Source organism: Mirounga leonina, unplaced genomic scaffold, assembly GCF_011800145.1.
Source record: "Mirounga leonina isolate KUSES-001 unplaced genomic scaffold, KU_Mleo_1.0 Mir_126, whole genome shotgun sequence".
Taxonomy (NCBI): domain Eukaryota; kingdom Metazoa; phylum Chordata; class Mammalia; order Carnivora; family Phocidae; genus Mirounga; species Mirounga leonina.
In genome coordinates, this window is record NW_023270314.1 from 22633692 (window position 1) to 22660076 (window position 26385).

General features: G+C 46.1%; 2 protein-coding genes across 4 annotated transcripts; both read right to left on the bottom strand.

Moving 5' to 3' along the window:
- Positions 1-595: 595 nt before the first annotated feature.
- SUOX (sulfite oxidase) lies at positions 596-6750 on the bottom strand. Its single transcript, XM_035002419.1, is given in 5 exon segments — positions 596-2135; positions 2137-2499; positions 2738-2915; positions 3186-3242; positions 4719-6750. Coding segments are annotated over 5 exon segments (1887 nt in total). The 5' UTR covers positions 4961-6750; the 3' UTR covers positions 596-1088.
- Positions 6751-6821: 71 nt separating this feature from the next.
- On the bottom strand, positions 6822-25218 carry RAB5B (RAB5B, member RAS oncogene family). 3 transcript variants are annotated; one of them, XM_035002422.1, is made up of 6 exons: positions 25157-25218; positions 12070-12332; positions 10802-10923; positions 10414-10536; positions 9762-9855; positions 6822-9429 (listed from the first exon to the last, which is right to left on the bottom strand). In XM_035002422.1, exons 2-6 carry the CDS (start codon positions 12230-12232, stop codon positions 9314-9316), a joined length of 618 nt encoding a protein of 205 aa, XP_034858313.1. In that variant the 5' UTR covers positions 12233-12332; positions 25157-25218; the 3' UTR covers positions 6822-9313. The 3 variants fall into 3 exon arrangements, with proteins under 3 accessions (XP_034858313.1, XP_034858311.1, XP_034858312.1); XM_035002420.1 differs by having other exon boundaries at positions 10802-10953; positions 25157-25217; XM_035002421.1 differs by lacking the exon at positions 25157-25218 and having other exon boundaries at positions 10802-10953; positions 12070-12389.
- Between the last annotated feature and the right edge of the window lie 1167 nt (positions 25219-26385).

Below are 26385 nucleotides of genomic sequence, written 5' to 3' on the forward strand. Positions count from 1 at the left end.
TCCGGTCCCACTACCAGGCGACAGGCGGCGTGGCCGAACACCGAGCGTCCCCAAGCCGGGGAGACTGCTGGGGGAAAGGGAGAAGAGCTAGGGGAGAGTAGCCGAGCGCCGAAAGATTCAAGTCGGAGAGGCGCGGTCGCGTGCGGAGGGTAACTCAATGACTGCCCCTTCATCTGCATCTGATTTGCAAACTAGGCGCACATTGGACACCCCACGTGCCCTGGCACATCTACCCCTGGTGCCAAGTTTTGCCCTGCCCCTACTAAGAGAATACTGTTTTTAACCTCTCAGCATTCTTTGCCATTCCTGCCAAGTGTAGGAATGGGGAGGGGCGGGGAGGAGCTTAATAATGTCAATTTTTAAAATCTCTCTTGGAGGTATTCTGAGGTCAGTCACCTAAGCAACGCTAGAGATGCCGGCCGACCTCAGAGAAGGACGTCCCACTTCTTGACGTCCCTGCACCAGCTTCCCTTCTCTCCTCCCACCTTGTTTTGGATTATCTCACTACGTATTCCAGTACCAGCGCACCTCCCTCCTGCAACATGCTCACGCTCCAGTCTTAAGAAGTCCCAAAAGTCATAATCTTTTTTCAGAGTTGTATACTTAAACACTTTATTGATGTATTTAGAAAAGTGGAACTATAAAGGGGCAGGATTTCACCCCTCGCAACCCTTGGCAACCCAGAAAGTCAGTAGAAAGTTGCACATACACTTTTCTTACACATATCCACACACATTCTCTGAAGACTCCCAAGAAGAAAAGCAAAATAAAGTGGTGATATACATTAGAAGTGTAGGTGGGGTAGGAAGAGAAGAGTGCTTGTTTACAGAATTTCCCCCCCTTCTCCTGCAGCTCTCAACTCCTGGCACAACAGGAGTTACGTAACATAGCGTCATGGGAGAGTTGGTGCCTGCTTGGAAATGTGCAATGTGTGTATCTATGTGTGGTTTAGGAAGGCACAGTACAGGGTTGTCATCCAAGAAGTGATGATGAAAGGAAAGGTTTTTCTGTGGTAAGGAGGGAAAAGGATGGGTATGGAAAGAGGTTGAGAAAATGACTCTGGGAGTAGGTAATTCCATTTCACTTTCTCATGGGGTGACACGGACGTGGACACGGTGCCAGGCGTTGCTGAGCACACCTCGCAGGTTCCAGATTGGGGCCACCGTGTCTGGTTGCACATTGTAGCTGTCATCTACAGCCTTACAAACAATGTTCAATTCCTTTTTCCCAGCTGGCACAGGGGCTTGCAGCTGCCATAGCCTCCAGGCCCAGGCCTTTCGGGGGCGCTGTTCCTCTCCATCCAGCTCAGCCACCTGCCAGGTTAGGCCCCCATCCAGAGACACATCCACCCTGACCACAGCCCTCCCACCACCACTCCATGCATAGCCCTTGATAGTCACCTCCCCTGATTGTACTGTCTCCCCATCCTTGGGCTCTGTGATGGCTGACTGGACTGGAAGTTCCTGAATAGATGGAGCTGAGTCAAAATCTACTGTGTCCCAGTCCACAGATGGAGAGAAGCCTTTGTAATCCCGCCGCTGCCAGTGACTGTAACTTTCCTCTGGTTCCACACTCACCTTGCCCACCCATTTGACATGGCGGGCACCCACCACACCAGGAACCACCACCCGCACAGGGAAGCCATGGTCACGAGGCAGAGGCTGCCCATTCATCTCATATGCCAACAGGACCTCAGCTTCAGGGTCCATGGCCCGAGCCAGAGGGATGGATGCTCCGTAGGCAGTCCCTGTGGGGTCTGAGTCCAATCCCTCAAAGCACACGTGGGCCTCAGTTTCATAGAGCTGGTGACCAGCCTTGGCTAACACATCACAGAGGCGTGCCCCAGCCCAGCATGCAGTGCTAATGGCCCCAGTATTCCACGCCAGACCTTTTACTTCTTTGAACCGAGTCATCTCAGAGCGTCGGTTGCCAGCGCACTGAAGAGTGACTGTGATCTCGTGCTTAGGGAACTGGTACAAGTCATCCAGGGATAGGAACAGTGACTGACACCCAGGTGGCCCTACTACAAGCAGGCGATAGGTTTCTGGGTCCAGGTTAGGTACAGGCAGATGGTTCCGGGTGAAGAAGATAGGGTTAGGTGTGATATAGTTTTCTGTCAGCAGTTCAGGGGGGGGGCTCTGCATTAAAGGGGCGCTGGCTATTGACCTTCAGGGCTGGGTGACGTATAGGATCATCAGCGTAAGGGTCAGAGGTCTGCAAAGTGGAGGGTGCCTTGTCTTCAGGGCTCAGCTCCCCGACCTTGTACTGAGCCAGTATCTCACGCACATGGGGCTGGTCATGAACGGCATAGAGGGCCCAGAAGGGCTCTAGAGGACCCCCTGCTGCTAGCATCAGCTTTGATGCCCCTCCTGGGTGTAGGTCCACAAATTCTGTAACATCAAACACCTCACAGCCCAGAGTCACCCAGATCCTAGTCTCAGGGCTGCTGTGAGATCTCACTTCCTCTCTCGTGTATATGTGTGGTGACTTCTCAGCAGCCTGCAGGCAGGGCAGGGGTAAGGCAAAAAGAAACATAAATAGTAAGAAGGAATCACTCTAGTTCACCCTGACCCAACCCATAAAGTCATGGCCACTGTGAAACAGAGGTAGCAGACTCCATCTTTACTCTGCAGGAAGACCGTATCACCATGGGCTCTGTGTTAATAGCCTAGGTTGGCTAGGGAGCTTAGTAGGGCCCCTCTGTTCTGACAGTGAAGTCCCTTCCTTCCCCACTTACCCTGCACCGGTGGTCATGATAGGCCAACACTGCACCAAGGCCTAGCAGAGTCCCCATGACTCTCCATCCCCTAGGGCTGGAGTTATCACCAGAGAAGGCAAGGCTGGGGCACTGGGGCTGAAGTGAATCATTTGTAGAGCAGGCCCGAATGCAGAGCCTTGAGGGGACTGACTGGAGCCTGGAAGAGAGAGAGGTCTTCTTAGTAGCACACTTCCGATCATATGAGAGAGACAGTGAAGGCCTGGGGTTTACCAGGTTGGCCATTGGTTCCTTCAGTTGGGACTTTGTTTGTCCAGGGATGGGTGGGGCAAATGGGTGAGCTATGGCTTTCCCTTTCCTCCCTGGTAGTCACCATCTCAACTATCTTATCTGGTAGATAAAACATCATAAAGATACTGGGGGTGGGAGGTAAGGGCTAGGAGACGAGTTCTAGGATCCGATGGCCTACCTGCAGGCCTGTCGGAGACGTGAGATCACAGCCCTGTGCCGCAGCATTGTGGCAGACCTGTGGGAAAAAGATTCCAGGATCAAGACAGGGAGTTCTGGAAGGGGATGATATTAGGGCAACTTGAGGAAACCGGTGGAAGAAGGTAAACAAGGAACTCCCTGGCAAATGAGGATACTTTTTCTGTGGTAATGAGGCCAAAGGATGGGAGTGAGTGAGTGTGTGTGTGTGTGTGTGTGTGTATCCAAATGGGTCCTTAGAGAAAAACCTAAAGGACTTCAGAGAGACTGTGCTGACAGGATGGAAGGGAATGGGGCTGGAGGGAGGGGGTTGGTCTTCTAGAATCACCTATCTCCCATCCTCTATTCTCTACTTTGTCCACTACAGAGAACAATGTTTGGGGCCAAGGGCCGAAAGGACAGAAGCCAAAATATCTACAGTCCAGTTTGCTGGTTTATTATCTCCAAAGTCAGCAGAGGACAACTGAGGGGCAGACTAACTTAGGGAAAAAAAGGTGAAAAAGGTAGTGGTAGCCTAATGGGATGAATGAACTCGGATTCTGGAGTCGAACTGTTTTGGGTTTGTGAAACCGGCCCGGCTATTAACCAGCCCCATTGCCTAGGCAAGATATCAAGCCTCTCAAAACTGTGTCTCATCTGTGAAATGAGATCTACCTAGCAGAGTAGCTGTGAGAAGCAAACAAGTAATAATATTGTCTTTGAAGGCCTTTCAGTCCCCTCCTTTCCTCTACCAACCTTAGGGAAAAAGAAAATAGAACCCAGCTGGGAAGTGGACCCCAACCCAGGGTCCCCACCCCTACCTTGTCTATGCCATTCCTGTGAACTCAGCAAATTGGGAAGTAATGGCCACAGTGTCAGGGGATGCGCTAGGGAAGAAGTAATTTTTCCACTCTGCCCTGCAGCAGTTCCTTCCTCAGAGCACTGAGCAGATCACTGACCCCGGGAATGCCAAAATAGGGAAGAGTGAGAAAAGTCCCAATTGCTGGTGAAATGCTAAAGAGGGGGGCGGGCAGGGAAACTGCGAGGGCGAAGGCAATAGGAGCAGGAGCAGAGTCTGCATTTTACCCCTGGGCCTTGAGATCCTCCCTCTCCCTCCCACCTTACCTCGACGCCAGCAGCCTACTTATAATAACCAGGCTGGAGTGGTGCAAGTAGGGCTGACTTACAGGTGAACTTGGTCAGCCCAGGGTCCCAGGTTTGGGAGAAGCAACCTTCTGCTCCAAAACAGATGCCACACCCCTTGTGCAGGTGGTGGCCCCTTACTCCCCAGGGGCACTTTAGGTAGGAGGGTATATCCAGCCCCAGAGCACCAGCACCCAGTCCCCTGCCACTGCCCAGCCTTGGCACCACAGTGTCTCGTAGCAGCTGGGCAGCGGGAGTGGAGGCGGTACCGGCAGTTTTTGTTCGAACCCACGGGGTTCGGAGCACTGCCGGGTCCCAAGTTACCAGCCCTTATCGCCCAGGTTACCAGCCCTTCCTCCACCTCTTCCCTCTCCCAGCCCCCCAACCCCCTTACCGGGTTCGGCGTCCGCTCTGCGGCTGGTTTACCCGCCCGGCTCCAGACGACGGCTGGCAAAGGGGCGGGGCCAGCACCGTGACGTTGGTCCAGAGTGAAGGACCACTTTCGCCTCTCAGCTCGTCCCCCAGCCATTGGCTGGCCGCTGGCCGCCTCCCAGCTGCTGTGCCCGCCTCCTGGAGCCTGAGGCAGGCAGGGCGCCACGAGGGGAGCTCCGAGCTAAGGCTGTTTTTTGTTTCCATCCCCGCTCGACAAGGAATGGGACCCTCACTGTTGTCCGGAACCGGGCAATGGAAGGTGACGAGGACTCCAAAGGTTGGGCTAAAGGTGGGAAGTTTTGAGATGCCCCCACCCTGCCCCTACAGCTGAGACACAAGGTGCGTTCACTGAAGAGGCCTCGAAATCCAGCAGGCTTTCTCCCGGCGGTGAGCTCCGCCTCTACCCTGTTTTTGACAAACGTTTGTTGCAACTTCAACAGCCTTGTTTGTCTTTTAGTGGAAACAAGGTCAAGCGCTCAATTCTCTTATATCCAACAATAAGAGCAGGAGTGAAGCCTAAATAGTGGTTCAAAGACTTTGAGTTCCCTTGGACTTGCTGATTTTCTTCCCAAATTATGGAACCAACAATATAGCTAGCCATTTTTTTCCTTAGTTAAGTCAATTAAAAAATCATTGGTCATAACGAAAGCAATAACATCTTAACACCCCAAAGTAGGATTATAATCCCTCTCAATCTCAGAGTAGAGAGCACTAAGACGTTTGCAATCACCCTTTATCGTTTGGTGCGGGACTGAAAACTTAACTTTGTTATTGGCTGGCTGTGAACCTGGGGCAAACGTGTCCACACTGCCCCCTAGAGCTCAAAAGGTTGAACTACAACCTTTAAGTGAAGGTCTTCTCTTTAATTTTGGAAGATCATTTCCCCTCCCTTTCTGCTCTAAAGTGAACTAGAGCTTTTGCCAGGAATCAAGGAACCTTGGAGGGAGTACTAAGAGATGGGAAAGGGAATTGACAGGTAAAAGGCGATTTTGGCCCAGAGGTTTTTGGAAATAGAAAGATTTCCAACTCAGCTGTGTTCAATTAAATCTTTGGTGAGGTATGATGCCCAACCTATCCTACCAGCCTTGAAAAACAGGCTCAGCCCAAGGATACAGAGAAATCAGTTAGGAACTCTCTGAAGCCACAGGATAAGACTTCTCCCTGATAACAGTATCACCTTGTGTGCCCCACACATACTTTACATAATTGACATTTAAACCTCAACTTTTCTTCATTTTACAGAAGAAGAAACTGAGGCAGAGAGCAGCTAAGTAACCTGATCAAGGCCACAGCTGGTAAGCTGGCAGATGGGACTGCAATGCCAGCTCTGTTTGACACCAGTCCTCTTTCCTGTCCTTCTGCAACAATACCCAATCTTTCTCTTTATCATTCTCCCCCATCCACCTCCACTTAGACTGTGATGGACTGAAGGGCTTCAAGTACAGTAGCAAACAAGAGCAGATCTAGAAAAAAAAAAAAAAAAGAGCAGATCTAGGAGAAATTTTCCTGTTGGGGTAGAAGCCACATGATCAATTAAAAACACAAATTTAATGATTTTTTTAACCTTCTTTAACATGGACCCCTCTGAGATACAAACAAGGCAATGCACCCTTTTGCTGGAGAAATGCACATAAACTTTTGCATAATACTTCAAAGGATTCACAAATACCACCTCTCCCTCCAGTCTCATCCGTTGTCTGCCCAGAGATCCATAGACACCCCTCTCTCCCACCAATATATGTTTCATTAAGAGGCCTAAAAAGTAAGCTAGGTCAGATTTGATGAGCTCTCTAGTGGCCTGGGAATAGGAGTTTAACTGCAATAAAGGGAATATTTTCCAAATTGGGCTATGTCATTATTCAAGAAAAGATTAAAGGGAATAAGGAGATACCAAGATGTAGGAGAGGGTGTGTTTCTGATTCAATAAAACACTGGATGCCCTTTCTTCCAAATTTCTTGTATCAGACAGAAAAATAGCAAAAAAAAAAAAAAGAAAAAAAAAGAAAAAAAAAAGAAGCAACACTCCAATACACTTTTCTTTTCTTTTTTTTTTTTCCTTTTTTACTTACATTAAATACATCGGTAAATCAGCAGTCGCATTCTGTTACCACGATTGTTATGTTGGGAGAGGAAGAAAAGGGGAAAAAGGCAAATGCTTTCTTAGAAGAAGAAAAAAAAGGACACCCCCCCCAAAAAAAAACTGATCAGAAAAAAAATGAAGAGCTGGGAAATAAAAAGTAAGACCCCCAAGCCCAAGAGAGCTCAAAGGAAAGCAGAGGAGCTGGTAGGAAATAGAAGGAAGGCAGCAGATAGGCCCAGAAGCTAAGGCCAATCCTGTTCCTGAGGGGGCTGGGGAGGGGAGAAGAAGCCTGGAGAAATGGTTTCCCAGCCCCAAGGCAATGAAACACTTCACTCCTGTTCCATGGGGAAAGATGCACAGAGGAAAAAAAAAAAACCACAAAACTTCATTTCTAAGGAATTTAAGAGCGCTATCCTAGTTCTTCCACTTATAAGGACGCACTGGGTGCTTTGGGAGGCTGGTAGGTGCTGGGAAAGGAAGGGGAAAATGTATGTGTGTTTCAGGGCCACGGGAACTAAGGCTGCCCCTGGAAAAGGAAGGGAAATGAGTCTTAAGTGGAAGAACCTAAGCTGGGTCCTTCAGAGTCTCAGCTCTAAGGATTTTTCAGCTGCTCTGGGACAGAAGGTAGTCTGTAAACCAAAGGGTAGAAAGGTTCCAATCCTAGGTCACTGTGACCTTTCCTATCTTACTTCCCCCAGTTTTCCCAAAACTCTGGGCTGGAACAAGAAGGAGTTTAGAGTTCTCTCTTGCCTTGATGGCTTCCCAAAGACATCCTAAAATACCTGATGAAGGATGTGAAGAGTGGCTAGAGATTTAGAAAGGACCCACGTCCCCTGGTGATGTGAGGCAGCTGTGATGGACCTTCAGTGCCAGTTGTCCCCTATTCACAGGAACAGGTGTTATGGTGTGAGGGGGCCACAAGTAGGCCTCTGTGGTATTAGCCCCTAGTGGTACGTGGATTAAACCACTGGCTGGGGGTGGGTATGAGGATAAGGATGGAGGGACTAAACTGAAGATACTAACAAAGGAGAAAAGATTTAGGGCCTGATGGGAGGTGGAGGACAGAACAGACTGTACAGTGGGAATAAAGATCATACCTATTTACAGGGAAGTAGAAAAGACATGGTAAGGGGTGGATCATTGAACATGAACCTTAGGAAAGGACAGAAAACTCCTCCCTCTTGCCTGACCCTTCTTCACTCCCATACCATGGCCTAGGCTATCCTGAGACCACTCTCTAGTTGCTCAGTTAATTACCCAGGAAAGGCAAACCTATACTCGAGAGCTAGGTTGGCAAGAATATAGGTTAAGAATCAGAGTTGGAGGAAGCAAGCAGTGGAGACTGGGCTTGAGTAGCTGCCACTGGTCCTGTTCTCTACAGCCCCTCCCAAAACCTCATATATATACTACCTTGGGTTCCATTTAATTAAAAAGGTGAGAGGGCAGGTAAATCAATCAAAACCCCCCATAAAACAAGTATCCCAAGTGAACTACCACCAATTAAAGTGCAAACTGCAGGGGAATATAGTGGCTGGGGCTGAGGCCATCTAAAGGCCAGAGGGGGGGAAATGCATATGTATACATCAGAGGATGGGTATCAGAAACTGGTCCCTCCTCTAATTAGATCACAGCAGAACCAAAGATGCAGGCAACCAGTGAAGATTCTTTGGAGGACTCTGGGGTCCAGAGTCTCCCCCACTATGGGGGAGGAGCTACCTAAGAGGCTGGGTGAGGGGGAAATTAGGCCTTGGAACAGTTCCAGAGCCATAGGTGACACTGCATCTCCACCTTCTCCACCTCTGCCCAGTTAGCTAACAACACAACTACCCAGTCCCCGAGAGCTTGCCTTCCCTTTCTCACCTCTACCTAGAAACACCCTCCACAAGGCCAACTCATGGAGACTGCAGTGTTTTCAAATGAGAAACTCCAACCAAAAAAAAAAAAAAAGGACCTGTTTCCTTACTCCCTCCTGCTCTGAGCCTTACTCTCCCCCAGGGCCCTTAATGTGACTGAACTGGAAACCTCCTTCCTCAGTTCCTGGGTTCACCACCTTCTCCACCCTGGGGAGAGGAGGAAAAGGGGATCAAGAACAGGGATTGACCAAAAGCAGAAGGAGAAGGGGCAGGAGACAAAAAATGTTTTCTGAAAAAATGAGGAGGAGGAAGAGGAGGAAAGATTAAGTAGGTCACTGTCTTGCACCTATAATACAAAGTGAAGAAAGTTTGTTTTGGAAGGTTAAGTCCTGGGGGATCTGACCCCCAAGCCCCAGAGTAGGGGTAGGAGGCCAGTGGCAACAGCTGCCTGGTGTTGGTTGCTGAAGCGTTAAAAAGTGCCATGACGGAGCTGTCAGAAGGCAGCCCTTGGGAGCCAGGGCTCAGTGTGCTGTTACCGTAGGGGCTGTGTGCTGAGGGGTGGGGGTGGAGGTTATTTCTTAGCTCTCGTGCTAGCTCCATACTTGTTTGCTGCTAGCCACCCCCTCAGTTGCTACAACACTGGCTCTTGTTCTGCTGGGACTGCTCATGGAGATCCACGCCTCGGCTTCGGCCTGCTGCACCCCCCAGATTCTGGGGTTCACTCTTTGGCAACTTCTTAGCTAGAGATAAAAAGAGAAGGGGAAAAAAGTATGGTCGATTTTACTCATCCCTCCAAAGGACTATGGGTAGGGGAGAGATGGGGAAGGGAGAAATCTGAGAAATTAAAAGAATGTTTTGAAGAGGGGAAAAGGTTCACTTGTAAACTACATTGAAAATGAGGGGGCTAAAGCCGCAGCCAAAGGACTGAGGTCATAATGGAAAGTTAAGATATTTCCATACCTAAAGTTTTCACAAGGGGAGACATTCCCCTCTACCCTTATGACTTGGGTTAGTGATCTTGTCTAGAGGCAAGGGAAAAAGACAGGAAGATCCCAGGCTGCTCTGACCTTACCTATTGCCAGGAAGAGATCGTTCACGTTCATAGCTGTCTTGGCTGAAGTCTCCATAAACAATAAGCTGTTGTCATCTGCATAGGCCTGGGCCTCCTGCAAGGGGTGGATGTACCAGTACTCAGAATGTAGGGTAGGAACAAGTATTGCCTTTCCACTCCCATGTAGCACCAGAGCTAGGCAATATCCTAGGTTCCCTCCCTTTAATTGCCCCTCTGAGCCAGCTGGCCCTGGACCCATATTTTGGTGACAACTCCCTCAAGGATAACTCATGGTCTAGACAGCTTAATCCAACAAGCAGGTGTCAGGAATCTTAATTATGAGGAAGAAGGTGAGTTGGTTGGGGGCTTTTAGGTTGTGACACTTGAATAGTCCCTTACCTCAAATTCAACTGCTCCCTCTTTCCCGTTTTCACATCAGTACCCCCATAGCTGGTATTTCCCTACCCCTCTGCTCTGGAATTTTCTTCTGTCTCCTCTAAAACCTCCTGGCTGTCATTAGGGTCACAGTGTTGCTGTATTTAACTTGGTGTGGAACTGAGGAATGAGATGATAAATGTCCTCAGATGAGGTTTTCAGAGAGGGCAGGTTTATGAAAAAAAGGTCCCAAGCACAGAGGGAGTGTGTTACAGAGGGATTCTCTGGGCCATCTTACTTCATACTCCACCATGCGCTTATTGGCCAAGTCAGCTTTGTTCCCCGCCAGGGCAATAACGATGCTAGGGCTGGCCTGTCGCTGTAGTTCCTTTACCCATGTCTTTGCTCGGGCGAAGGTTTCCTAGGAAAACATAAGAGAAGAATTGGCCAGAATGACTGCCAATCCAGGTCCATCATCTTCAAAACCCAGTCTCAAAACTCACCTCTCCCAGGCAGGCTTCCCTCACTGAAACCACTTGTGTCTTTGTAATCCATTACCTCAGTCTTACCAGTACGTGGAAGTGTAAATTATATTCTTATTTTGCTATTTCAAGAACCAGCTTTCTCTTCCCCACCTATTTTAATTCCTCTAAATAAAAGCAAGAGAATCTTCTCAGCCCACTTACCTGATTAGTAATGTCATAAACCACAATGGCAGCTTGGGCACCTCTGTAGTACATGGGGGCCAAGCTATGGTATCGTTCCTGCCCAGCTGTGTCCCAGATTTCAAACTTGACTGTTGTGTCATCTAGACAAACAGACTGGGTGAGGAAGGCCGCTACGGATGAGAGAATGGAGGGTAAGAAGTTGTAAGTGGGAGGGTCAATGGGAAAATCCCAGCCCCCTTCACAATATTTCCATTTTCTGTCTAAGACCAGTCACCACCCAGGTCATTGAGCTAAGGAAAAGGTTTTCCATTCCCCTCCTTATGTATAGGTCCTAGAAGCAGGATTAAGACTGCCCTTGGCTAAGTCCTTCCTGCCAGAAGTTTCTCTACCTAAGGAATGGGGGCACACAAACTATGAGGGTTAGGGAGAAGAACTGACACTTATACCAGTCATCTCTCTTCTAACCAAAATAGAGGAGTAAGAGATGATGACAGAAAATAAGCTTCAGATAGAGGTCACATCAATAATTAATTAGAAGACTTTAAAGCCTGATGGCAAATCCCACCATTATCAATATTATTTGGCTGTTACTTTTTTATATAATCTTCTGCTGGTCCAAGAACACATTTCCAAGGTGACTAGTAAAAGCAGGGAAGGAGTAACATGGGAGTTCTCATAAAAGATCTTTTACTGAACTAGGGCCCTATTTTGGGAGTAGCAGAAGGTAGAAGGTAGCAAAGGTGGGAAAGGCAGATGCCTTTTATCTTTTGTATTTAGTTCTAGCCTCTCTTTTACCAGGCATGTGCATCAGAATCATCTAAGGAGCTTTTACCAACATACATATCTATACCTCCACCAATCTCACTCTATTTCCAATACTATTCAGTAGATCTAGGATAGGGCCCAAGCATGACAGGATGAAAATGTTTCCCAAGTGATTCTGAAATACATTTTTGATTATGAATCACTGCTCTAAACCAACCCTGCTCAAGATGACACTCAACTGAACTTCAAATGGATTAAGAAAAAAGTGGGATGAAGACAAACTGAGATTTAAAAAATTAGTTGATTTTCTTGGTGTGCAATGGTCAACCTTTCTAATTTTCTTCTAGGAAGCAAGGAGACAAACATATACCTACTTTTTGTCATTATGGCAGTTTTTTTTCTGTTTTATAAAGGATTTCCATTCCAAGGAGCTAAAAAGGCCAGCTCCACAGACAGGTACCTAGATCTCCCTTCAAAAGCCTCACTAAACATTGAGCCTCTTCTTTCCCTGAGGTACTCACCTCCAATAGTGCTCTCTTGGTACTCATGGAACTGCCCTTTGACAAAACGTAATACCAGGCTAGACTTCCCCACTGCAGATTCACCCAGCAGGACCAATTTGAACTGGCATATTTTGCTGGCCTGGGGCTGCCCATTGGGCCTGGCTGTGCTTCTGCTAGTCATGGCTAGATTATCAGAATGGGAAAGGGTGGAGGGAGGGGGATGCCACAAAGCGGCAAAGGGGGGAAGGGGGAAGGGGAGGGGACTTCAGACTTCAACAGTCCTGCAAGAAAAAAAAAGTGGGTAAAATTAAACACAGGGACATTGCAGCTGCAATCCATTTTAGAGAAAAGATAAATCTCTTCATTTCTTTGCTCCTATGAGGACTGAATTAAAATCATCCACCATTAAAAGGTTATCCCACTGACAGGGTCCCAGGCAGCTGACACTCAGTGGTAAGAATGGGGAACAGTAAGAATTGCATCTGGGGGCACCTGGGCGGCTCAGTTGGTTAAGCATCTGCCTTTGGCTCAGGTCACAATCCCAGGGTGCTGGGATCAGGCCCTCTCTCTCTCTCTCAAATAAATATTAAAAAAAAAGAATTGCATCTGAAGTGGAGTTTGCCCTACTACATAATCCTCAACTGCCAAGGGAGCTGAAATCTGTGTGAAATAAGTTTATTTCCCATTAATTCCCCACCAGGTCTTCAATTTTTTTTTTTTAAGATTTATTTATTTGAGAGAGAAAGAACGTGAGTGGGAAGGGCAGAGGGACTCCCCACTGAGCCTGGAGCAGGACACAGGGTTCGATCCCACAACCCATGAGATCATGACCTGAGCTGAAACCAAGAGCCAGATGCTCAACCCAGGCCCCCCACCCCAGGTCTTCAAAAAACAGCAAACCGATCAACTTTTGAGACATTTTTCCCCCCTTTTTAGAGGGGGAGAGAGGGAGAGGGGCAGAGGGAGGGGGAGAGAGAATCTTAAGCAGCCTAGGACGGAGCCTGACAGAGGGCTCCATTTCCCAATCCTGAGCTGAAATCAAGAGTCACATACTTAACCAACTGAGCCACCCAGGCACCCCCAAACCAATCAACTTTTAGTTGGCCTGAAGAACACCCGAATGCACCCACAGGTGCCCTAGATCCCCAGTACCCTGGTATCCTGGTGCTGTCTTTCCCCCGACCCCCATCTTTTTTCTAGCTTTCAAAATGAAAGATTTACTCTAGGGGTATGAGAGGAGTTACCCCTCCCTAAGAGCGGGGGTAGCTTCTGGTTCCGTATCCTTCATACATAACCAATAGTCTTCTTGACATTTCTGAAACCCTAACCAGGGTTTATTTGCCAAAAAATCTGTTCTTTCTCATTTCTGGTCAAAGGTGAGTAGAAAGATAGACCACAGACAACCAACAGACCACATTCAGCATCCACTCTTTCACTTTGCTCCTGCCACCTCTCCAAGTCTGAGAATCTATCAAATTGAAGAATCAGTAGGCCTGACCTACTCTCAACTTGCAGCTGTCTTCCAGGTGCCTAGGGATTAGATAACTCTCCTAACAGCTGTAGCCCTCCATATTAGAGGCAAAGAAAGAGGGTGTACCTTCTAAACACATGCAGGAGTCTCAAGAGGATGATGTAGGCGTTTTTTCTTTTTTAAAGATTTTATTTATTTTAGAGAGATAGCGGGGCGGGGGGGACAGAGGGAAAGGGGGAGAGAGAATCCTAAGCAGACTCTGTGCCGAGTGCAGAGGTGGACATGGGGCTTGATCCCAGGACACTGAAATCATGACCTGAGCCGAAATCAAGACTCACACGCTTAACCGACTGAGTCACCCAGGCGCCCCATAGGGGTAAATTTTCAAGCAATAAACATTTGATGAAAATAAACTGAACTACCTATCTTTACCTTTCAAGAGGCCTGGAAAGCTGGTGGTGGAGGAAGAGACAGAGGTTGAGACTCTTGAGAGTCTAATCATCCAAAATTGAATGTATTTCATCATTCTGACTCTGAGGGGAAAGGGACTATGAGATTGAAAGGAATTAGCATGATCAGAGCATGCAAAACCTCTGTCCAAAACCTAAGCATTACTTGGGTTGTACTTTGTTCAAATTAATCTTTTCTTTTTTCAAGGTTGATTCTAGTAACAATCTGTAATTCTAGTAAAGCTAGAAAAGACAGTAAAGACAGACAAGCAGAAAAATCATACAAGAGGCAGTGCAGAGGAACAAAGCCTGTCCAATTCACTGGGTTTATTTTTACAGTTCTGCTTACTAGCTGTGAAGCTTTGGGCAAGTTACTAAATCTGTTTGTGCATTCATTTCATCTGTAAAATGGGATAATAGCCTTATGAGCACTTACTTCATAAAACTGATGTGAGAATTAAATAATAGAATTAATTTTTTTTTTAAAGACTTTATTTGACACAGAGAGACACAGCGAGAGAGGGAACACAAACAAGGGGAGTAGGAGAGGGAGAAGGAGAAGCAGGCTTCCCGCCGAGCAGCGAGCCTGATGTGAGGCTTGATCCCAGGACCCTGGGATCATGACCTGAGCCGCAGGCAGACGCTTAACCTAGGCGCCCCGGTAACAGAAATAATTTAAATGTAAGTATCTGACAAGTGCTCAATGAATATTAAGCTACTAATCATTACTAATGACATCAAGAAAATTTCAGAGCCTTGCCTTCCACCTTTATAAAATGGAAAAACTGCCTACCTCATAGAGTAGCAATGAAGATTAAGGAAAAGATGTGTTTAGCATAGTGTTAAAAAATAAGTATTGTTATTTAGTGGCCCTGATTCACAGAAAAGATGAACTTAATATATTAAAGTATATCTCAATATTAATTTTAACTAATATATTCCTAAAAAGCAGGCTTGATAAGAAGTAGAGAAAAAAAAACAGAAAAAACAAAAGTGTAAAGAGGAAGTTAACGGGAATGAGATAGAAGTGAGAACTCAGAAAAGTCCCAAAGTAGACTGGATTAAGATAGAGGAATGTAAGAAATTACTCTGATTCTACTGGGTATTTTATATTCCTCAGGCCAGTGAGTCCTAAGAATCCAGATATACATAGGCTATTTTGTGATGAAGTTTTCAGTGATTTATGATGAAATGATAAGAAATAGAGACAATATAGCAAGTTTTGCATAAAGCTAAATTTATTCAAGAAAAAAATTTTTTTAAAGTAGGCTCCACACCCAGCATGGAGCCCAACACAGGGCTTGAACCCACGACCCCAAGATCAACACCTGAGCTGAGATCAAGAGTTGGACACTCAACCAACTGAGCCACCCAGGTGCCCCTAAATTTATCCAATTTAAAAGAATATTCTTTATAACAAGATTTCTAACTTACTTTTCTTTTTTTTTAAGATTTTATTATTTGTTTGTCAGACAGACAGTACAAGCAGGGGGAGCATCAGGCAGAGAGAGCAGCGTCCCTAACTTCTTACTTAGTATTAATTTCCTCTCAAAAGTAAATATATATATTATACAAAAAAACCTCTGAGACCTATTTTTAAAAAATTGTAGAGGGGCACCTGGGTGGTTCAGTTGGTTAAGTGCCTGACTCTTGATTTTGGCTGGGTTCGTGATCTTGGGGTGGTGGGATCGAGCTCTGCGCTGGGCTCCCAACTCAGTGTGTAGCCTGCTTAAGATTCTCACCCTCTCGAATAAATAAATAAATCTTAAAAAAAAAAAAAAAGTTGTAGAACAAAACACATGGTTAGATCCTATTTCTGTAAAACAAAATTCTGTATAGAAAACAGTATGGGAGGGGCACTTGGGTGGCTCAGTCGTTAAGCGTCTGCCTTCGGCTCAGGTCATGATCCCGGGGTCCTGGGATCGAGCCCTGCATCGGGGGGCTCCCTGCTCAGGGGAGAGCCTGCTTCTCCCTCTGCCTCTCCCTCTCTATCTGCTTGTGTTCCCTCTCTCGCTGTGTCTCTCTCTGTCAAATAAATAAATAAAACCTTTAAAAAAAGAAAGAGAAAGAAAACAGTATGGGAGGATACATACTCAACCTCTGAGGAGAGTGGGATTGAGGAGGGTGGTATGTGAAGGACTCAAGATTTTTTTCATTCTACACAATTTTTTTAAAATAGGAAATATAAATTTTTAATATTTTTAGGACATACATTTAAAAGCTTTCTAGGGGCACCTGGGTGGCTCAGTCAGTTGAACGTCTGCCTTCATCTCAGTTCATGATCCCAGGGTCCTGGGATCGAGCCCCGCATCGGGCTCCCTGCTCAGCGGGGAGCCTGCTTCTCCCTCTCCCTCTGCAGCTCCCCCTGCTTGTGCTCTGTCAAATAAGTAAATAAAATCTTAAAAATAAAATAAAAGCTTTCTAAATAATTTTTAATGCTTTAAAAAATAATGGTGATAGGCAGTAGTAAGCTTTCTAAATACCCATATATGGGAAAGCAAAACTCTCAAATTTAAATTAGCTGGTCCGGGGGTACTGGGTAGCTTAGCTGGTTAAGCGTCTGCCTTTGGCTCAGGTTGTGGTCCCAGGGTCCTGGGATTGAGCCCCGTGTCAGGCTCCCTGCTCTGCAGGGGAGTCTGCTTCTCCCTCTGCCCCTCCCCCCGCTCCTATTTTCTCTCTCTCAAATAAAATAAAAAATCTTAAAAAAAAAATAAATTAGGGATACTTGGGTGGCTCAGTCGGTTAAGCATCTGCCTTCAGCTCAGGTCATGATCCGGGGGTCCTGGGATTGAGCCCCACAGCAGGCTCCCTGCTTAGCAGCTTGCTTCTCCCTCTCCCCACTGCTCCTGTTCTCTCTCACTATCTCTCAAATAAATGAATAAAATCTTTATTTTTTTTTAAAGATTTTATTTATTTTTGTGAGAGAGAAAGAGAGAACGTGAGCATGAGTGGGGAGGGGTAGAGGAAGAAGCAGACTCCCCACTGAGCAGGGAGCCCAACACAGGCTGGATCCCACAATCCCGAGATCATGACCTGAGCTGAAATCAAGAGTGGGAGGCTTAATCAACTAAGCCACCCAGGTGCCCCTTAATTAGGTTCTTAACCACTAGTCACAGTTCTTTAGCTCTTTTCATTCTCAAACTGTGGGACCAGATCCCAGGACCCTGAAATCACGACCTGAGCCAAAGGCAGACACTCAACCGACTGAGCCACCCAGGTGCCCTAAATGAAATCTTTAAAAAATAAATAAATAAGTTGGTCCACAAAATCCTAAATTCTGGGAACCAGTACTGCAAGAATCAGTTAATTAGGTTCTTCTTTTTTTTTTTTTAAGATTATTTATTTGAGAGAGAGCGTACTTGCGAGCAGGGGGGAGAGGCAGGGGGAGAGAGAGAATCTCAAGCAGACTCCCCGCTGAGCATGGAGCCCAAAACAGGCAGGATCCCATGACCCCAAGGTCATGACTTGAGCTGAAACTGAGTCGGAGGCTTAACCAACTGAGCTACCCAGGTGCCCCTTAATTAGGTTCTTAACCATTAGTCACAGTTCTTTAGCTCTTTTCATTCTCAAACTGTGAGCTGTAAACCAACAGTGACCTTGAAATCATTTGGTGGATCATGATCAGAATATTTGGGGAAAAAAAAAGAAAAAAGAAATAGAATAAAAAATAACAAGTGTATTGCAAATAATAAGAATCATTTTGTGAAAATGTTTCACTTTATGTGCACACACTGAATTATGATATGAAATGTTTTATTATGAGTCATGATAAAAAAAAAAGTTTAAAAAACACTGCTCTGGAGAGGCCTGACAAAAAAAAAGTTTAAAAAACACTGCTTTGGAGAGGCCTGACAATGAAAGATGGGTTAATAAGAATGGGAGAAAGTCAAGTTTCTGGGCAGCCTATAGGCTATGGTTACTATTACAGCACTTCTAGATGAAATGAAGCTGAGGGCTGAATATAGCTCTTCAGGGGTCAGAGGATTCTCCAACCCTGCTACTAAAGTTATGACGCAATTATGAAAATGGGAAGCTAAACTAGACTGGGGCAGTCCCCTGTGGTGTCGGTAAGGGCTTTAGAATCAAGCAAGGTTGAGTTTTATTCCGTTTTGCCAGTTGTAACCCACTGTGATCTTAGGCTACTTAACTCCCTTTGCCTTTCTGAGCCCTAGCTTCCTTATCTGTAAGGATCTTTGGGGAGGGAGGGGAGTAGGAAAAAGTAGTAAAGAACAGAATTTGAATTCAATTCCAAACTTCTGGGTACATTTAAGAAATTTCTTTCTCGGGGCGCCTGGGTGGCTCAGTTGGTTAAGCGACTGCCTTCGGCTCAGGTCATGATCCTGGAGTCCCGGGATTGAGTCCCGCATGCGCAGGGAGCCTGCTTCTCCCTCTGACCCTCCCCCCTCTCATGCTCTCTATCTCATTCTCTCTCAAATAAATAAAATCTTTATTTAAAAAAAAAGAAATTTCTTTCTCTTGGGGCACCTGGGTGGCTCAGTCGTTAAGCGTTTGCCTTTGGCTCAGGTCATGATCCCAGGGTCCTGGGATAGAGCCCTGCATTGGGCTTCCTGCTCAGCAGGAAGCCTGCTTCTCCCTCTCCCACTCCCCCTGCTTGTGTTCCCTCTCTCACTGTGTCTCTCTGTCAAAAAATAAAATCTTAAAAAAAAAAAATTTTTTTTTCTCTTAGAGTTTCTCAGAATCTGTGAGGAATTATTTTTTAAAACATATTTATGTGGCACTACATATACATTGTTTCATAACAAAAGATAGGCCATCATAACGCTACACACTTTAGAAAACAGATGACACCATAGGAAAAAAAAACTACAGATGATAAGCTGATCACGTTTCCTTTAGGTGACATATATATGCTATACTCTTAAGACACAACAGTAAAAGTTACTAGATTCTTTGACTTATTCACTCACATTTTCTTTTTTCTTTTTTTTTTTTTAAAGTAAGCTCTACGTCCAAGGTGGGGCTTGAGCTCACAACCCCGAGATCAAGACTCACATGCTCTACCCACTGAACCAGCCAGGCACCCCAATTATCTGCTCACATTTTCATCTATTTCAAAGCATGTGATCCAAGGGGCAGAACACTAAGCCTCAATGTTACTACTTTACAGTAAGAAAACATGGGAGTTAGAATGGACTGAATTCTCATAGGCAGACACATGGCTCTAGGCCTGGGAAAACAGTAGGGAGTAGGGGAAATGTGGAGATAGGAAACAGTCACAAACACATTCACGTTGCAAAACCTGTCACACACCCCCGCCCCCGACAATAAATTAAGCCAGAGCCCAGACACAATCAGCAAACTTTCTTACTACTAAGCAACCTTGGATCATCACAGATTAAGAACTACTGGGTTAGAAAAAACTACCTCCTGGGGTGCCTGGGTGGCTCAGTCATTAAGCGTCTGCCTTGGCTCAGGTCATGATCCCAGGGTCCAGGGATCAAGCCCCTCATCGGGCTCCCTGATCAGCAGGAAGCCTGCTTCTCCCTCTCCCACTCCCCTTGCTTGTGTTCCTGCTCTCGCGATCTCTCTCTCAGATAAATAAATAAAATCTTAAAAAAAAAAAAGAAAAAACTACCTCCTACCCCAGTGTATCACCTCAATAATATGTCTAACCTTCCCTGTTCACAGTAATTGATGGGCTGCCCATCACTGTGCCTTGATCTTTAATCTCAACATGCATATAAGGGTATCATGCTTTTTATGCAATAGCTAGGCTCTCAAAAGATCAGGGGTACAGAAGTGAGATATACATAAGATTCAAATGATTTGGGGCACCTGGGTGGCTCAGTTGGTTAAGCGTCTGCCTTCGGCTCAGGTCATGATCCCAGGGTCCTGGGATTGAGTCCTGCATCAGGCTCCCTGCCTGTTTCTCCCTCTCCCTCTGCCTTCCGCTCCCCCTACTTGTGCTCACTCTCTGTCAAATAAAAAATAAATCTTAAAAAAAAAAAATTCAAATGATTTCTAGTGGTGATTTTTTTTTTTTTTTTTTGCTAAGAGTTGACAATAAGCCAACGATCCATTCAAAGACAAAAAATAAATCACAGCCACCCAGCCAAGTGGTGTGATTACCTTCAAACCTGAGGCAAAAAAAAGGAGGGCAAGGAAGTTATTCTTCCCTTCAACCCTTTCAGTTTGGAAGAGAAAAAAAAATCAGATTTGACTTCCCTTCGATGTGCAGCTCCACAAAAAAGGTTTATCAAATGACCATTAACTAGGGAGGACTTAGGGTTGATCACAGCATCAGCCCACTGGGGAGGGGAAAGGTGGAGGATGAAGGGGCAAGTTCTTGAGTGTGGGCAGCACCCCTAGCAGCTCAGGAAAGTATAAATAGGAAAGGTTTCTTAGCTTGCTGATCCCAGCTAGAGCAAGACTATTCTTCAGGCCCCCCTCTACATGGTATCTTTGAGTCTCTATGTCAACCACATTATGAAGCCTTTAGAAGTCTATTACCTATTAAGAGAGACTAACTTCCAGATATATAGCCACTGGAGTCTAGCCCACACCCAAATGTCAGCCCCATAAGGTCAGTTTCCCAGTTAAGAGGCGGTCTAGAGGTCTAGTCCAGTCTGTATTTTACAGGTAAGGAAACTGAGGCATATAATATTAATCAACTTGCCAGTATTACCATATAGACAGCTATTACAAATAATGTTAATCAACTTGCCAGGTGTTCTCATACAGACAGCTAAATCTCCTTTTAGCAAGTACTCCTAATTTAATATACCACTATAACTCTTAAGGAAGCAGGAGATGCTAACTCTGAATTGAACTCTGCAGAGGACACCAGGACAGAAAGAAGAGTTCAGACTGATTAGTTTCTGCCTCTATTCAGTTTTGATAAGTACTTCCTTGGGACTAAAAACAAGGTAGCTAGACCCAGGCCTTCCCTGAGAACTGGATTCCAGTTCCACAGTCTTTTAACAGAACTCGCTCATTACTATGCCTCTCTAGAAGGTCTTCATCAACCCTGCCAGGATGGTTGAAATGGAAATAATTTAATGGAAGATGACAGGGAAAGAGTGGTAACTTTTACAAGCGTCTGTGGACCTTGGGACTAATCTAAGAGATTTACTGATTAGGGAAGATAGGGCAAAAGCCAGTAAATACCTTCAACTCTCAACCCAAAATTACTAAAATCTTGAACTGAGAGTTCTACTACTTGGCTCAGCTCTTCCATTGTTTATCCAAGATTAACTAATGAGTCATGGTCTTAAATGAGAGTCCTTCCACTTCTCCCCACTCTCTCCCTTATATTTCCCCAAAAGGTAAAAAGCATGCTTATCTCTTATCAGCATGGTAGTACAAGTTCTTTATTATTGACCTAGAAAAGACAGGAATGCCCTTCCTCACTTTGTCCGCCTAGTAAACTCCTAATTTATCTTTTAAGGCCAAGCTTAAATGTCACCTTCTCTGTAAAATTGCATAATTACCCTCTCACCCTAGCAGAATTCATCTTTGCTTCCTCTGGGGTCCTGCAGTATTAAGATGATATTTCTATCACAGCACTTACTACATTATATAAGTTAATGGTGTGTGTCTGTTCTGCCGAACTATGAACTTCTCAAGAAATGTGACGATTTTTTTTGTCATTTTGACTCTCCAGAGCACAGCACAATGCCTGGTCCCTAGTAGGTGTTCATTAAATGCTCCCTAAATTAATTAATGCTAAAGCAGACCTGCTTCCCTCCTTCATCTATTCCTCCCCTTCTGTGTCATCTGGATAGCTTCTCACTCAGTTCCATTTGGGAATGTTTTTAATAGTCTTCAGAAAACCAATTCTCTCCCTGGCCTCTTTGTGATCTCCCTTGGATGGAGGGCCCCCTTGGGACCCAGCCCACAAAGTACTGTTGCAACTCACATGGGCTAACTGCTTTTCCTGTCACCCGTTACTATGCTCAGATGGCCTAATCATACCCAATATGCGGCCCTCCCACCCTAACACTGAAGCAACTGTGGCTTAAAGTTCCCTGAGTTTTCAGTTAATGTTAATTGTTCAAAAACTTTGGGACATTATCTCTATTAATTCCTGAACTTGAGAAACACAAGTTAAAAAAAAACCCAAACCATGAGAGCTAGTGAACATTCTGAAAAGGTACCCACTGCCCCTAAACCACAGCCACAATCTGGCCCAGAAATCTGCATACACTTTGCTCACCTGGTTGGCTCCTTACTCAGCTCAGTTACTGTTCAATGACTAAATCTTTCCTACAACACTCTTGGGAAGTGGGAGCGTATTGTGTAGGGTTTTAAGGTATCCTTCCTCCTAGAGGGCTGTTGCATTTCCTTATTTTAAGTTCATTGTCTAACACTTTGGTTACTTTCCAATCTGAAATGCTTTAGGATTAGGGAGCAGTTTATACACTTGCTTCTCCTACCCTATGCCTCCTCAGAAGTCAAATTCGTATCAATGCATAAAAACAAGGAAACTATAGAAAAGCAATCCTTGCTCCTGGGAAAACTAAGAGTTACAAGGTATAACTTGTAATCAAGTATGACTTGAAGAATAAGGGGAAAGACCTCTTCTCCAAATAGTTTTTAACTCTCGATCTGTGTCAGATTGTTTCTTGAAGGTAGACTTTGATTAAGAGGAAGGTCGAGGGACACCTAGGTGGCTCAGTGGGTTAAGCATCTGACTCTTGATCTAAGCTCAAGTCTTGATTTCAGGGTCGTGAGTTCAACCCTGCTGGGCGTGGAGCCTACTTAAAAAAAATTAAAAAAAAAAAATAAAAAAGGAAGGTGGAAAAGCAAAAAAAAAGTATAGAAGAAAGGGACAGGTATACCAGCAGGATGTAGAAAATGGCAAAGCCTATAGAGACAATTAACACACACACACAATTTTCTCTAGGACTGGCTTTGCAGAAGGAAAATAAAAACTCCTCGGGGTACATAATCAAAGTTTCTGGGGGCACTGTACAAAGGCTGGGCACACTAGAGCCTTCTAAAGCCAGTAAGGGCAAATTCAATTAATAAGGTGGTAGAATGAAATGTCCCAACTATACTGAAGTTTTAGAGGAAACAATTTCAAATCCAGAGAAACTTGAGAGTTTTCTTATATCACTACAGAAAGACAGATACAGAGGCCCTTTAGGAGAACCATCATCATCTTTTAGGTTAATGAAAGGACAGTTATATAATCTGAACATGCACAGACCATGAACCAGAAGATAGAGGTCTCAAATTCCTCACTTCAGCAAAGATCCAATAATTCTCCCAAACAAATGATTCACCTAATGTTCCTTTCCTGCCCATAAAAGAGAAAAAAGTACTGGCCACCTATTTGGGCATTTCCTAGGATACCCAGTGCACAACTGGGGGCAGGGGGCACTCTGTGTGTTTTAAGGATAACCTAGAGTACACCTCTCTGCTTGTCTGATTTTGATAGAAGGAAGACAAAATGAGAGTAAAAGGAGCACAATAAATAACAGAGTATCATTCCAGACGGGAAAACTGGAAAGAATGAGAGACCAGAGTTTGGTGAGAACGTGAAAACAGAACTGCCTTTGGTGGCACATCCCCATAGCAAAGTGAGATTAGTCTGATCTGCTGCCTCTAGTCTCTGACCTTTCTGGACAAATGAGAGAGGAATATGTGGGAAGATTTACACTTTGTACACTTCTGTACATCCTGAATATTTTAAAATATGTACATATTACTTTTGTAATTCAGAGGAAATGTAGTTATAAAATACATTTGTATAAAAAGGTAAAAGGAGGAAGTATAATAAGGGAAAATCCAATAAACTCCAATCTATGGGGGACTAAAGAAGTCAGCAGACCATTAAAAATGTATGGGGGAGGGTAGACTCCTGTGCCTTAGTAATCCATCTTCTTTTTCTCTACTCACTCCCTTCCTCAAATGCCTCACTGTTGAGGCATTTGACCCAACTTTCTAATAGCACAGAAACCTGGGCTCCTGAAGTAGACAAAGAACAGGGGTGATGCCAACCTTCTGGAATGGAATTTCTCACTCTTCCTCAAATCCGTTCCTCAGTGATACAACCTCTTATTTCCAGGCTTGGTTCCACCTAACCATTACCTGCCTGGGAAATACCCAAGTGTAAGTCCCACAAAAGTTTCACCAACTATGGTCAGAAGATCTCATGGTGGCTGGGGATCTCTAAGCCCCTTTCAAGTGCGGATAATAAAATCACTGATCCCCTGCTTCTAGGTCAGAGATACAGTATCCACCATACACCAGATTATTAAGCGAGAAAGAAACAAAAACCCCCCAAATCCAACTTCTTAGCTCTTTCACAGGACTGCACCCTAACCCAGCTGAGACTGGTAACAAGAAACAGATACTGCACCCTAAACCAGTTCAGGCCAAGGGAAAGTGTAGGGGCTGAGTTTGGAACGGCCAACAGCCACAGAATTTTTTTTTTTTTTTTTTTTAGCTTTTGTCTTCATTAGCTACCCCGGGAGTACCCAAAAACTTCAGGTTACCGCATCTCGATACGAAGAGGAACAAAAGAGTGGGTCCTCCAAGACCCAGATCCTCCGGCCCACCCTTGAGCATTCCCAGAAGCTCCCGTAACTGATACCAGGCCCTGGGGCCACTTCGCCAACTAGTCTTCTAGATTAGTAAAGCTTTCGTCTTTTGCCTCCGTTCTCCCTCAATGAACCCAAATCCCTCTCGGCTCAACTCAGGGGCACCCTAGTTATTTTTATAATAGTCACTTTCCCTGAAGAGAATGGCCCTTACCCAACTAGGAAGCCTTCTCAGGCCCTTCCAATTAGTCATTTCGAGACCCCCAGCCCCGGTTACCCTCGCATACCGGGCGTCAGGTTTGACCCCTCCTCACCTCCCGGCAAACGGGCTTACCTCACCCATGGCCCCGGCCCTTTCCCCCAGCTCCTCCCTCTTCAGCGCTGCTCAATGAGGCCTGCCCCTGCCCTCACACAGCTCGGGGCCTCCCGCGCCGGCCCCTGGCCCGCCAACAGAAGCCGGCCGCCTCCCGGCCTCACCAACTTCGGGCTCCCAGCCCGCCCGCCCCCCTCCTCAGCGCCCCCATTAGGCCTGCGGGGGCCCGGCCCCCTGCTCCCCTCTCCAGTGGGCCACTCTGACCCCTCGCTGAGGCCCAGACCCGCCTCTGCTCTCAGGCCAGACTGTTCTCCTCTCCCGGGCGCCTCCGCCCCTGCCCTCGTAGGCTCCATCAGCCCGGTACCTGGGGCTCCGTCTCCCCCGTCGGGCCCAAGCCTGTGTCGAACAGACAAACAGCTGCAGCTCAACCAAACCCTCCTGCCCCTCCTCCTCCTCTCGTCCTGGGGCGGGGGCCCCAGCCAATAGCACGGTTACCCGCCTACATCAAGGGTGGGCGGTGTGTGCACTAATCCGCCAATCCTCTGGAGAAAGGCGGGCCTCTTCCGGCGCTATCACCAACGAGTACGAGCGAGGGACTGGACAGGCGGGGCCCCAGACCAATACAGAGAGGGAAACTCTGAAGATGGACGAGGTGAGGAGCCACTAAAGAGCGAGCTTTCTGAGACGGGGGCGGTGCACTATTGACAGGCGTAGATGTCAACCAATAATATCTCGACACCGTCATGACCCCGCCTTTTGACTCATAAACATCTAATCAGGTGAGTGATGGAGGCGGGTCAAAGTGAAGCTTTAACCAGTACTGGGAAGATTCGGAACTTGAATGGCAGGCAAGGCGGGGTTGAAAGAAGCCTTAGGAGGGCCGCTGCTGACCTTCGCCCCTCCCCCCGGATTTGGCGGGGACTGACCCTGGGGCCCCGCCCTCTATGACAAATTGGCGGCGTAAAGAGAAGCATCTCACCTGAGGAACCGGAGCCTGGGAATTTAAGTGGCACTCTCGTCGATGCGGCCTCCTTTTTGTGGGGCCCCAGAGGACAGGAATTTTTGGGGTGGCCAGCGCCGGCGGTCTGGGACGTTTTTTGGTGGGGCTGAGACCGAGGCAACTCCAAGAAGTGGTAGCTTGGGGAGACTTTAACCCCCTCCATAATAATTTGTCATACAGACAATTGATATATTGAGTCGTATGTAAATGTAATTAAAATATCTTTAGAAAACTGTGATATGCAACAAAAAGGAAAAACGACGAGCTTACTGGGAAATTCAGTGTCAAGGCGAATTCCCATGGAACCCACGTCCAACCACTTTGCTGTTCCTCAGTCCCTCCTAAGTCTCTGAAATTCTGGAACTGCCACCTTGTATGTATATGTATGTGGTGTGTGTGTGTGTGTGTGTGTGTGCAGGGGATGATTCAGGTTTGTGGGGAAAGTGAAGTATGTTTCCATTTCCCCAACAGTAAAATGCGGGCAACAATTCTAATTTTGCCCACTTTCGGCACTATCCCAATTGCATAAAAGAGGCCGAATTGGGGTGAGGTGGGTAGCCCTGCACAGAGAGATTAGGAAAGGGGCGCTCTGA